Below are 14150 nucleotides of genomic sequence, written 5' to 3'. Positions count from 1 at the left end.
CTATTCCTTTGTTTCCAATTAAGTAGCACTAAAATAATATCAGCTAAAAACGTATTCAATGTTTCCCTAATGTTACAGGTCTCACATACATAATTGTCATAGATACCACAGGGATATTATATTATTGCAAATGAGAGTAGGTGGTTCATGTAAAAAACATTGAAATATTGAAATATGAGTCACACTATGAAAAGTTGAGAATCCTGGTCAAAATATTGCTTCTGAAGAATCTACAAGATAAAGACAAAAAGACTGGAAAGAATCAGAGAATGTAGATTACTATTTTTTACCCGAATAAATATTTCCAATTCAGTCTTCCTTCTTTTTTCAATTTTCTCAGCCTCCATTTGGCAGGTATGACAAACATACAGGTGGTTAACAGCTGGTCCTCCCCCATACCTATAATCATAGTAAATTTCATTATTAATTTAATGACAAATATTTCATATTTCTCCTCCACATTCTAATAGCCATGAGAATGTCAGCACCAGATTCTGTTTGTTTTAATGACATGTGGCAAACACACAGCAGTGTAGACTGAATTTCTTATTTTTAATGCTATTACCCTGGATAATTCATCTGTAAATTGGGGCAAAGCACAGCTGCACATACTAACAAGAGCTGCTGAGAATTGTCTATAATACACTCAGGTTCTGGTCACTATGACACATGTAGGCTACCATTTATTCTCTATACTACAGTAATATTTACCATAACTGGGGATACTGGCATTTGATCTTTGGAAACAAATCTCTTTCAGATTCTGCCTCGCTAGACCCAGTCCGAATAGTTTATTATTGAAATCTTCTCCTAATAAAGAGAGTTGGTCACAAGTTCCTTCAATGAACAGCACCAAGTTAAAAAAAAAAAAAAAAGTATATTTAAAGAGAAAAATAACCTTTATTGCTCTGATACTATCCACTACAAAAATGCAAACAACTCCCCCCTCTCCCTCCCCAAAGCCTTCATGGCTCTACCACAAAAAAGCTAGTAGCAGTTTATTACCTCTAAACCCAACAGTTGTGAATGAAGAAAAAAAATTAATACAATTAACAGAAAAAGCTTTAAAAAACAAAACACTTTTGAACATGTCTCCCAGATGAGGATTCAAACAGCAGCTATTATTAGTCAGTTATTAACAATTTTATTTGCATTTTTAAATGCACAGTTTATCTGACATGCACAGAGTCATTCTGGCTGTTTTATTTCGCTTTTGTTTCTCAAAACTAAATACACAAAACTAAAACAAAACTATGAAGGTGGAATACAAGACCAATAAAACCCTCAGCCCCGCCCTACGCCAGTAAAAAGTTATCTGAAGTTTAAAAACAAAGAAGGAACAGTATATTTTTAAAATCCACCCACCACATGGCTTAAACAAATTATCATCCAAAAGAATAACAACTCTTCACCTGGTAATTCTGACTCAAAATCCTAATATAAGCATGTTTGATGTGCCACATTAAAAATGCCACTTCACATTTGTATGTCACCAAAACGATTTTGATGTATTTGCAAACATGTCACGAAGTTCTGTGGGGTGAGAAGAGGAGGTGGGGGGAATTTGTGATTGCAGGGCTGCAGTGGCCAGAGAAAGGGGTGACTTTCCCCAACTCCAGGGCTGCAGCTGCCGGGGAGAGATCCTCCTCCTTCCCAGCCCCAGCTTGGGGGCTGCTGTGGAAGGGGAGAGAGGGCACATCCATTGCATTAGAAAGGTAAGACTACTAATATTAAAATATGAGTTGTGTGCTTTTATTTGTAGAACAAAAAAAGTTTATTAAGTTTTTTTTATGTAGCGCTTTTATCCAAAACGCTTTACAATAGTTAGCTATCGATACACACAACGTTTGGAAAGATCATTAAGTGGTCCGCCGAGACACTCAGCAATTTTCAAGTGGTCCGTGGAATAAAAAGTTTGAGAACCACTGCTCTACAAGATTCCAACATCTAAACTTGCTCATGTCCACTGTTTTGTTCATAGAAGATTATTTTTCCACATCTTTACCTTTTCTGCCAACTGCTAGCACATAAGAAAGTCATCTTCAAAGCCATTGCTAACACCAAAATGCAGGGCAGTCAGTACCATTATCCTGGAAACAGTGCAGCATTGGCTGGACTAGAAAACCAGCAGTATGACAAAGCAAAGACTATAGGACTGCTCCTGATCAAATGCCTACATGGCTTGAAGCCACGAAGATCATCCTGAATAATATTTGTTTCAGCAGAAAGGTCAGGTTGAAATGTAGACTATGGACTGAGGGTAATTTGTGTTCCTTTCCAGTGAAATTCATTATTTATGGAAGAGACACAGCAATCTGGATAATCTGATCCTACCTGTAGGATCTGATTTAGCTGTAGGATGCTTACAATCTACCTAACTGATGCACTGTTTTATTTCATTGGCTGATTATGCAGATGAGTTTTTGAAAATTAATGCTAAGTGCTTTTTTTTTTTTTTTTTTTTTAAAACCACAAATGCAAGCCAGTTCTTTGAAGCAATGATAAAAAGCACTTTACAACGCCTTGTTTACTTAGCTGTACAAAGAAGCTCCAGTCTAAAATCTGGCATTTAAGATCTTGAATCCGAAGAGAATTTTATTTGAAACCTCTGAAGATAGTAAGTTCGGTTGTTTAGGATTATTTAGACGATTATCACTCCATTTACAAAAAAATAATTTGTGAGGATATTACCCTTCAAGATATAGAAATGTCACATTTTGTTTAAATTAAAATTGAGTTATTTCAATACAATAAGAAATTGTACCCACTCAGATTTTTGTCTCTTATCACTCATCAAACTTCATGGATGCATTTAAATCAGTAACAGTCTTGTTTTAGCTCAAGCACTAAACAATACTTTACAAGATCACATTTTAGATTTTGAACTATATTCTCTACCTATATATATTTTCGACTGAATAGGTCATATGCGGATTATACTGTTTACTTATTAAAAATAAAAGGGAAATGCACCCACTAAAAGCATTCTTCTTCTTCAGGAAATTTAGAATCATGAGAACACACGTACACTTTTTAGCACTTTACTCAAAAGGACACCACCTCCCCAATACTGGGGAAGGATGAGAGAACAAATACCACATGACAAATGTTAGCCATGTTGCTTAAATTGGAAGGCACCTGGATACCTGGGAGAAAAGGCAATTTCTGGAAAATTTCAATTTTGCATGGGAAAACTTTGATTTTCCCAAAATAATTTGATTTCTTGTTAGAAATATCAAAATATCAAAAATATTTCATTTGAGAATGGTTAACCTAAAATGGAATATTTAATTTTTTTCATTTCAACAAAACATTAAACAGTATTTCCCTATCATGGCGCATTGTCTTATGAGATTTGTAATTCCAGCCCCCATTCTTGCCTATGGACTGAGTTCCCTGGAGAATTGTTTTCAGAGTAGCAGCTGTGTTAGTCTGTATTCGCAAAAAGAAAAAGAAAAGGAGCACTGAATGCATCCGATGAAGTGAGCTGTAGCTCACGAAAACTTATGCTCAAATAAATTTGTTAGTCTTTAAGGTGCCACAAGTACTCCTTTTCTTTCTGGAGAACTGTAACTCCCATAAGGCAATGCACTGGTTTCCCTCTCACTGAGCTCAGAGCTTTGTGGGAGATCTAGTCTAGTCAGGGACATGGCCCCATGGGAAGCCTGATATCCTACTCTCTCCTAATAGCAATGCACCACAACGAGAAAACGCAGGTTAACGTTGAAGTTACTTGAAACAAAGCATTTCAGCACATCCCAACAATCCAAAATGAAGTATTCTGGTTTGGGAAAATGTTGAAATGATTTTTGATCAAATTTTTTTGACATTTCCATATACAAATTTTTCAGAATTTGTTCTGCAGAAAATTTTGAAATTTCAAATTTTCATCTAATTTCAGGATGAAAACAAATGCTGAAATGTCAGAATTTCCCACAGAATGGGAATTCCAATTTCTGCTCAGCTCTAATAAGTACCTCTATAGAATAGAACTTGTTTACTCTCTGATCTGCTCTGCATACAAGTTACACTGGTTTAACTAAAGCCAGGTCTGCAACAAACTTTTGCAGGGATAGCAATGTTAGTTAGAGGTGTGATTTTCTTTATTACACTTTTATACTGACAACAGCCTCATGTAGAAGTAGTTATACTGGCATACAAGTGTTTTGGTTGGTATTGCTTATTTTGCTGGTATAAATGGTCTCTATACTAGAAGGATTTGCTGATACAGACCTGGCCTAAAGTTGTGATTTTAAACTAATTAGTTATACCAGTGCAACTTTTATGTTGACAAGTCCTCTGAAAGTATTGAAGGCAGTTTGGTCCCAATCAGGCTTAATTCCACCTTTACTTGGTTCCACAACAACAATCTGAACACTTTTTTAATTTAGTTTTTGATGGGTGAAATTTAACTGCATTTGCAATAAGAATTTCAGTTTTCTTCAGCTGAAGAAGCCTATTAGATTAGCATAGAAAGACTGCCCCACCAAGCTGTAGAGCAGAGGTAGTCAATAGGTGGACCATGGGCCAAATCCGGACAGCCAGACACTTTTGAACAGATCCCAAAATCTTTTTATTTATTATCATTATTGTTATTTTTTATTATTTTCTCTGGTGGCTGGATCTTGACTATACCTTGACCAAGAAATTGACTACCGCTGCTGTAGAGAGAGAAGGCAGCAGACACTGTCTGCCGAGCCTGAAATGCTGACAAGACCCCTGATTTGCAGTAAGGATAAGATCAGACATGGGAGGGGCATGTCTCAGAACATGGTATTTTCAAAAGATCTGTAACTTTCTAGTTTCTTGTTGAACTTAGTGTGGGGGTGGTTAGTGGCCTTAACCATTACTGGTTAGTCAGTAGGAGGGACAATAAAAACAATCAGGTCACATTTCCTCCCCTGGCCCTCAATATGGAGGTAAAAGAGTTATTCCCAGTATCTCTGCAGGAACACTAAAGAATTATTTGAGGAATAAATCCTTCTCTGCTGGAAGGAGAATGACAAGCATGGAAATGGGTGTCTCTTTGGGAGGCACTGGCAAGTTCAGGGCGGGGGGACGGGACAGAGAGGGAAGAGATGCTGCTTGTATGGGTTAGGTGCAATGAAAAGACAAGCTCCATAGAGAAGTGGGAAGAAGCTGGTTGGTGGGGATGTAGGAACACATTTCCATTTTTTGCTTGGGGATATCTACAAATCATTACACCCCCAGGCTTAGATGCCTGGGATTTAAAAGATAAAAATTATTGGAATGTGTAATGTGCAACAGAGTCCTCACGGACCTCAATGGGGCTCCCATGAAGCTTTGTTGCTTTAAAAAGAATTGAGCCTTACAAGGGTCACTCCTTCAGGAAGCACACAAACTCAACCTGATAGAGGAGTGCAGAGGAATTACAGAGACCCCCCAGAAGTAAGTTATTTTGAAATAATTCTGGCAGATGACAGATAAAGACAAAACCAAGGGAACAGAAAACTAGCTCTTTCTATAGCTAGGAAGCTGTGATACACAGTTCCTTCAAAATACCTCTTGCAAAGCACGTTTAGCTGACATGCTTTGTTATTTTGTAGAATATATATAGCATTTATTGGTATGATTCCCCAGTTACCTGTAACACCATTTACTTGGGTTGTCTTGTACAAAGCAGATTTCCTAAATCTGCGCCTTGCACTCCATTCTCTCATCCAGAATTCCATTTTTAACACTAACCCTAAGATTTGTGAACTCAGGACTTAGCACAAATGCTGGCTCTCAAACCACAGCGCAGTGTCAGTTACCTGCTATATAGGGTATCCCATATGTTCTGAGGTAGCATTACAACCAAGTCCTCTATAAAACCAGCTTTATGTGGAAGAACACCTATAAGAAGAAAAAAGTCTTATTACATTTTTTTTTTTTTGGGTGGCTATTCTACATAGAGTTAGGGAAAGAGATAACTAATGTTTTAAAGGTCTCTAAGTCACGAACTACCTTTTGACCACTTCAAATCAAAATACAAGATATAATACAGTAAATGTTGTTTTAAATGATGCGTCAAAGTACCAACTCAAGAGTAATCTCTTAAAAGAGGCCCCACTCTCTTTAAGATGTGGCTGAAAATTTTACTGGAAAAGCTGAAGGGAATCACATCAAAGATTTAATTCAGACATATTTGAAAGCAGAAATGGATTGATTGTAAAGGCATCTTTTAAGAATGCTGGTTGTAAAATGTTTTTTTAAATGTAGGATTAAATTCTAATTTAAAATTGCTACTTAAGAACTTCCGGATTACTCACATAAAAGCCATTGATTGTGACTTACCAAATTCTATTCCACTCACTACTCAGTAAAGCTCTTCAGGCTTTCTACATAGCATCAAAGAGGGTTATGGATAATGAAAATTCAGGAAGAGGGGGAACAGAAGAAAGGCTATCGGGATTATTTGTTGTTGCTCCTACGACTGTACGAATACTATGTACTATAAACAGCTATTGTACATACACAGCATTCTAGCCTCTCCATGTGGGGGAAACTAGCGAGGATGATGCACATGTGGATGTAAGGGACTGGGGGTCTTGAACGCTGGTCCACAGGACTCTGACACGAGTAAATTCCAACCTGCCACTTGTTGTCAGAAGAGGAGCCAAACTCTGATAGAAGACCCCAGTCCTGGGAACTGATTGGTGGACCAACAGGGGTCCCAATTGGCTCATAGCTCCTATTTAAACCCAGAATAGCAACTGCGTTCACCATATTTAGGGCTGCTTCCCTGGCAATACCTGCTCCTACTGCTGATCTCCTGGTAACCTGACCTTGCCTGTCTCGTGACACCTGACTCTTGAGTTTGCTCTGGCCTGTGTCTGACTCTGATCTCCCGGTATCTGACCCAGCCTGACTCCCGACCCGACCACTAGGTCAGACCATCCATGTCCTGATCGTGACACTGGCATCTGTAGCAGCCTTGAACAATGAGAAGGTGGTTCTCTTAGGCTCAGGTTCTCCTACTGCACACATACACCCTGCAAATGGCCACAGGCATAATATTTTCTCTTTTGCACATGGTTACTTGGGAGAAGGTGCTGGATACTGCATGATGGTTGCTTAGAAAGTCAGATGCCAAAATAAGGGTGACATCACAAAACAGTTTTCACGAATGTCTAGCAGAGGAAGGACAATTTAAAACTTGTGTACAAAACATGCAAGAAAGTGTCTTTAATCATTACTGTTTTCACATTGGATACCCTGTTGTGCCCTATCACTTTTGGGTTCCTGGGATTTTTATCCTCAGGGTGTAGTTGTGGCAAGGATTTAGGTTACAAGGTGTTAGTCCAAACAGTTATTAGGGGAACATAACCATGCAATCCAAGGTATAAAAACAACAAAAAATCAATATAAATGTTTTGAAAACATGCAGACCATATTAGGGTGCTATGGAAAACATGCACACTGAAGAAAAATTATGATATACACTTTTTGTGGAATTACACACTGTGGTCAGACCTTGACTGTAAAACACTTAAAGTAGGTCCCTAACCAGAAATGATGACAAGATAATAAATAACCTTGGCTTCTGGGTAACTGATAAGAGTAAAGAAACTGATTGCATACAAGTTCCTGTATTTTAAAAAATTCCCTGCTGGCCAATGAAATAAATCTTCATCCTCAAAGGTAGATGTTCTGTTTTACTGGTACTTCATAAAAGATTAGCAGTCTCACCTCCATGCATACAGAGGAAATCATTATTTGAAATAGGTCCTGGCTCAGCAAAAGTCTTGAATTTATTCAGCCACTGTCGAGAAATATAGAACTGCAGGAGACTTGGTTCCATCATAGTCAACAGACTTGATACCCTCTGTCTCTCTCTTCGTGCTTCTTCGTTGCTCTTCCTATTATATGAATTAAAAAAAGCATTAAGCACAGGATGTATCCTTATGTGTGGTGCTGATTTACTCTGAACACTGGTTTGGAAACCAACTTTTTCCTTCACTGAATTTCTGGGTCATTACATTTAATACACCTAAAAACCCAATTAAAAATATCCCATTACTATACCATTAAATAATTTTAATTCAAGTTAAAACAACCAACAGAAAAGACACCTATTTAAATAAAGGATTTGAATTTTAATACGTACTACCAAAATATAAATATTCCACATGCTTGAGTTTATATTCTAATTTTGAAGCGTTTGCTCACAACAAGCACAGTGTTCTTTTTGACAATATGGTCTATTCCTAAAAGGAACACAGAAACAGTCATTCTGGGTCAGACCAATGACCATATCTTGTCCAGCAGCTTGAATCTTGTGCTTGTGGCAAAGACAAAAATATTATCAGAATGTATCTACTCATCTGTGCAATTCTACTGTAACTTATTTCTGCTAGACTCAGTATTCAACTTCCGGTAGCAAACACATATCCTTTGTTAATTAAAACTAGATGTCAGTATAAAGAATGTAATGCTTAAAAACAGAATAGTTTAATAGTTGTAAAACAGTTAAAAGGTAAGAGTCTGCATGTACAGTTCCAAGTATAAAAGTGACAGAGACTAAAGATGGTAATAGCAAGTGTCTCCTTTACACTGTCTCAATTTCAGAAAAAGACTAGGACACAGCAAAATAAGCACACAGTAAAACCCCTGTTGTTCCAGTTCCCAGCTGCTAAAGAGTTTCCTCAACTCCCTTTATAGCTCTAACAATCTTAGTCTGTCTGTGTGCAGAAATCCTCCCTATATGCATCATCCTCTGAATAAAAATGAGGCAATCTTAGTTGCCAGTTCTAAGACTCTTCAAGTTCTCGTCATCTCACTGAGTTTTCATTATCTTCAATCTGCACAAAAAATGTTCTGATCCACCTCTCTGGCTTTATTCTGAAGTTTTATAAGCATTTAAACATTCAAGCAATTTCACCTTGTAATTGTTACATCAAAAAATAAACTGGTGGCAAAGCATTTTCACTAAAGCAAAGCAAAGCATCTCCATGATGGCATCTAGTGCTCCTCTCAATATCACATTAGAACAAATCTTCTTGAAGCCTTTCCACTACAGTAGTGCTGCTGCATTACTGCCTTCTGCAGAAGAGTGCAGCCTCCTTTTTTCTTATACTGAAATTGCTATGCATTGTTAATGTGTCTTCTAAGGGCTATTATAAAATAAAAGCTTTTCTCCAGCATAGTTGATTTTGTGGTGACACATACTTGACATTAGTTCCATCTGAACTACAGGATCTCTTGCCAATAGCTGAGTGTCTGACTGACCCAACCTACCCTCCCCAAATCCAAATGTCTCACAAAATTTATTTAGCAACCTAATTTTAAAAGCTGGGTGCCAAATGGCCAACAGCTCAAAAGTGATTCATTTACTTGAACAAGGTTTATACTGATACTGACCTTTCTCCTCCTTTTATTCACTTTCTTACCTGTAGAAGAGAACATAAGCTTCTGCATTCTGTACAGTGGATTCTGGTACTTCTGTGACACTATGATCATCAAATTCATACCATAGATTATTTAAATTGTTTCGGCAATAAGCTATATAATGTCCACCTAGAGTCAGAAAGTACAGTGAAATGTGAGGCTATGAACAATTTAGGTAACAGGTGGAAAAACAGAAAATTGTACATGTCTTCACCACATATGTTTTATGGTATTAATGAAAGGGACTTTTTACTATAGAATTTGGTTTAAGTTCCTTATAAAACTAAGATCAGCTTTTTGTTCCATTCCCATCAGCTAAAGGGAAAAGGCAGACATGGTTATGTTCTTTCAACATAAGCTCCGCTCTCCAAGTGATCTTTAGTTTGATTGATTTCTGAGCAATGTGAATATTGTGCTCTGGGTCATGATGTCCAAGACAGTCCATTTAGTAAGTTATTTTAGTCAAAGGAACTCCTCTGTCCAGATGGTCACATTCTCTAAAAGCAGCCAGTGTACCTGCATGCAATAGGAACCATGTTCTACTGCTCAACATCTCAAGATTCTGAATTTGTATCTTGGATACTATTCACAATTAGGCTCAGGTTATTTCTTAAAATATGGAGTGCCTACAGTTGTGATAATCATATACCTGCTCTTGATCTGAAAGGGAGGCAGTATTTAGGGAAGAAGATGATGAAACAACTTGACCTAAACAATGAGGTTCTTGTCTTTGGAACCTACTAAAGAACCTATTATTGAGCTATTCTGACTCCCATTTCTCACTGAATGCACCTAGTTTTCTCCTGGTCTCTGACTCTTGAGAATAACATGGAATCTAACTACAATAGAACCCCACAGTTATGAACACCTTGGGAATGGAGATTGTTCGTAACTCTGAATAAAACATTATGTTTGTTCTTTCAAAAGTTGATAAATGAACATTGACTCAGTAAAGTTTAAAAGCTGTATTATTCGGAAGAAAAATGCTGCTTTCCCTTTTTTTAAGTAGTTTATGTTTAACATGGTACTGTACTATATTTGTCTTTTTCTTTTTTTTGGTCTCTGCTGCTGCCTCCTGATTGTGTACTTCCAGTTCCAAATGAGACGTGTGGTTGACTGGTCCATTCATAACTCTGGTATTTATAACTCTGAGGGTCTACTGTAGAAAGGAATGTTATGTCTGCTTGATTGATTTGGGCATCATTGGGAAGCACATTACAACCAGAGCCGTTGGATCTGCATTAGATGCCAGTAGGTTTCAGGATAGAACTGAAAGCATTTACCGTTAAATCTATGTCTTAGATGTTCGGGGCCTTGTTACATGAGAAATTGCCTCTCTTCCCACGCCATGTTGCCAGAGTTTATAACAGAAGGATTGGAACTCTTTCAGCCAAACAAGAAAGAACTACTGGAAGAATACTCTTCACAAGGGGAATATGCAGTGCACTCCCCCTTGACAATGAGAGCCAAGATCAGCTAATTCTTTGGACATGCCACAAAGTCCATCTTTTCTCCACAGATCTTTGTGGACGGAGGAGCTTATTTTATTATCCACATTGTATTTGCTTGTGGTGTTGCTAGCTGGGATGAGCAGTCCTTTATATTGTATCATTATTTGTACTGTGTACTTGAATTTATGTAGCAGACAACATCAGGATCATAGAATCGTATAGAACCATAGAATATCAGGGTTGGAAGGGACCTCAGGAGGTCATCTAGTCCAACCCCCTGCTCAAAGCAGGACCAATCCCCAATTTTTACCCCAGATCCCTAAATGGCCCCCTCAAGGATTGAACTCAAACCCTGGGTTTAGCAGGCCAATGCTCAAACCACTGAGCTATCCCTCCCCCGATGGTTAACTAGAGAGGTTTTTGTAAGTACTTTTTCTTTTAGACATAGGCTTGGCTGATCGATTCTTCTTCAAATTGTACAAGATTCCTAAATAGCATTCCAAATGTATGTCACAACTCACTTTAAAAAACAAATAATCAACCAGAACATGTACTAGCTTCTGGCTTCAATCAACAGTAAGACTACTCAATTTTGGAATTAATATTGCTACCACCATTTGTCCATATTTACCTTTCAGACCAATAAATCTTAATGGTACCCTTAATCCCACATCTACATCCATAAAATGAACATCTGTCACTATGTTTGCATTCTGAAACAACAAATCAATACTTACTGCTGGCAGTTCCATGATGGCAGATGACAGACAAGAGATCATATGTCACAATCTGAGCTGGACTGTCCTTAGCAACGAAAGGCTGAAGATCAAGTCCTTCCAGGGGAAAGGATACATGGGTACCAATTTTTGTGGAAAACATGAGCTCATGTCTGAATCTTTTGAGATGAATGCACAGTATCTGTAAGAAGAACTATCTGTAATTAAGAACTAATTGATGTGTAATTATCTATATAGCAACTATACTGCAGAGGCCCTATTGCCCTTCCTCCCACACTGTTAAAATCTTAGGGACTCCTATGGCTCCAGTACAAACAGCTGGAATCAATTTCTTCTGCAGTCGGAGGCAGCTGATGGCAGCCTCAGGATCCTCCACATTTATTTTAAATTAGTTGCATTTGGGATTTCCCCCCAAAAATCATCTTACTGATCCTGCAAAAATCATAAAGGCCAGCACTGAGCAGCTGCCAAAACCTGATGTTTCAATGAAGGGCAAAGCTCTTCCCCTACTACATTTAACTATTTGTGCAAGGCTGTCACCAGGGTCAAATTCCTTCACGATTCTTGCAGTCACCAGCTGATGCACTGAAGAATAAGATTTAATTACCTTTAGCATGCACAGCTACAAACCTAACAAGTCAGAAACATTTCCAGCTCAGCTACAGTATTTAACTCTATGACCTCCAGCAGAAGTGAATTCCACAGGCTGGCTACAGGACTGTAGGAAAAACATTTCTTTTTTCTTCTTCTTCTTACAACTTTACCTTTCATTTTAACTGTTGTTAACTTTCTTGTAAAGTACCTGACCAAATGTGATTAGATTCAAACATGTTTTTTTCAGGATTGCAAGCATGCTGCTACATTTTTTAACACGCAAGACACAATCTACTTTGTATGCAACTCATTAACCTGGCCGCATTCCCAATCATGCAGAAGAAACATTTTAAAATGCGTGTGATTACAATACCTCAGGAAATTTTTGCACTTTGCAGAATTTCACTCCATTTCTTAATCTAAGCAAAGAAGAAAAACATTTAGTCCTATAAATGTTTCACCTCCTGTGCCAACTCAGCAAAAACATGACGATGAAGTCTTAGGGTTGTGCGTTACATTAGTAAACCTGAAATATTTCTGGAATGCAGACTAGACTTACTGAAGCCAAAGTGATACGAATAATGAAATCTTGAAGCAGAGGAAATCTGTTCCACTGAATAATTCAAAGCAGTAACTATGTATATGCCTACCAGTTCTATCTAGCCAATGGATTTTCTTAGTATGGGGGAAAGATTGAGCTTTTAGACTTTGTGAAAGCAAATTATGGCTGAATTCCAGTTTTTGTCAAATAAATTCATTCTTGAAGAAAATTTAACCGCAGCAGAGTATCAATAAATAATTTTAATGGAGTGCTAATATGTATTTTACTGTCCCCATACAATATTTAAATTATACAATGATGCTTGAACAAGAAAACAGTGTTATGTATAAACAGCAACAACTGTTAAGAGTCTGACACTGTTTCATTCCTTTATTTTGATAAAATATAATAATTTAGACTGCATTAATAATTAAGGATTTATCTTACAGTAATACAAAGGGTTGCTATACATTTAGATTATATATTTCTTTATAAGGGAGATAACCAACGCCCAGGCGGGTGTTGAACAACCATCAACAGCCATTATCCAGCAAGGGAGCTACAATGCAATGACTCACTTGCACAAGGCCACATCAGGGAAATTGCTCAACCTCACCTTGTGATTCAGCAATGCCTATCAAACATGCCTAGACTTATGTTCTCCAAGCACATGGAGTAAGGGTATAAAACAGAACACGAGGCCCCATGCTTTGCCTTTTCTCCTCCCCTGACCTACGTAAGCAACAAGGATGCTGAGAAGACTGATGATTTCAACAGAGGAGACTGGCCCAGGTTTAAGAGACAAACCTGTATATTAAGGACTAAGATCCAATGGGGGTGAGAATATTGCTTGATGTAAATACTGTCAAGTATGATAAGAGTTAAGGCTTAGACTGCGTGCTTATATATATTTTATTTTATTTTGGTGACTGACTTTTTGCCTATCACTTATAATCTATCTTTTGTAACCAATAAATTTGTTTTACTGTTTCCCTTTACCAGTGAGTTTGCCTGAAGTGCTTGGTAAATCTGCTCAGGTTCACAAAGGCTGGTGTATGTCCAATTTCTATTCCAAGATGTGAACCAGTTAATAAACTTGCATTGCTCAAGAAAAGGTCTTGAACAGTGCAAGACGGTATATTCCCAAAGTACAAGGCTGGGTGCTGGGGGGATTTGGCTGGTGCCTTTCTCTGTGTGGTTTATGAGTGACTCTGGGAGCATTCATGCAATTTAGCTGGGTGTGAGGCTCCACATGCAGTTGTGTTGAGTGATAACAGTGCCTGGAGGTATTTACTGCTTGTCACTAGCAAAGCACTAAGAGAGACAGCCCAGGCTGGAGAGGTAAGGGGGCACAGTGGTCCCACAGAGCAGTCCCAGGCTGCACCCTGAGGTCCCATCACAATCCCAATATGGTTGACTCATCCCTAAAGCACTTCC

At 38.0% G+C, this 14150-nt stretch overlaps 1 protein-coding gene across 8 annotated transcripts in view; it reads right to left on the bottom strand.

Annotated features, from left to right (window-relative positions):
* USP33 (ubiquitin specific peptidase 33) overlaps positions 1–14150 on the bottom strand; it is a 90320-nt gene that overhangs the window by 9763 nt on the left and 66407 nt on the right. For 7 of the 8 annotated variants that reach the window (XM_073357286.1, XM_073357280.1, XM_073357283.1 and 4 more), the window contains 6 exons: positions 12546–12591; positions 11579–11759; positions 9393–9519; positions 7693–7862; positions 5775–5856; positions 291–399 (listed from right to left, as the gene is read on the bottom strand). In XM_073357286.1, the coding sequence (XP_073213387.1) occupies positions 291–399; positions 5775–5856; positions 7693–7862; positions 9393–9519; positions 11579–11759; positions 12546–12591 (715 nt within the window). The remainder of the gene's footprint in view (positions 1–290; positions 400–5774; positions 5857–7692; positions 7863–9392; positions 9520–11578; positions 11760–12545; positions 12592–14150) is intronic. The other variant, XM_073357287.1, reaches the window with a different exon arrangement.

This window comes from Lepidochelys kempii, chromosome 8 (assembly GCF_965140265.1).
Source record: "Lepidochelys kempii isolate rLepKem1 chromosome 8, rLepKem1.hap2, whole genome shotgun sequence".
In the NCBI taxonomy this organism is placed as follows: domain Eukaryota; kingdom Metazoa; phylum Chordata; order Testudines; family Cheloniidae; genus Lepidochelys; species Lepidochelys kempii.
The sequence above is the reverse complement of the archived record's forward strand: the minus strand, read 5'-3'. Positions and strand labels throughout refer to the sequence as shown.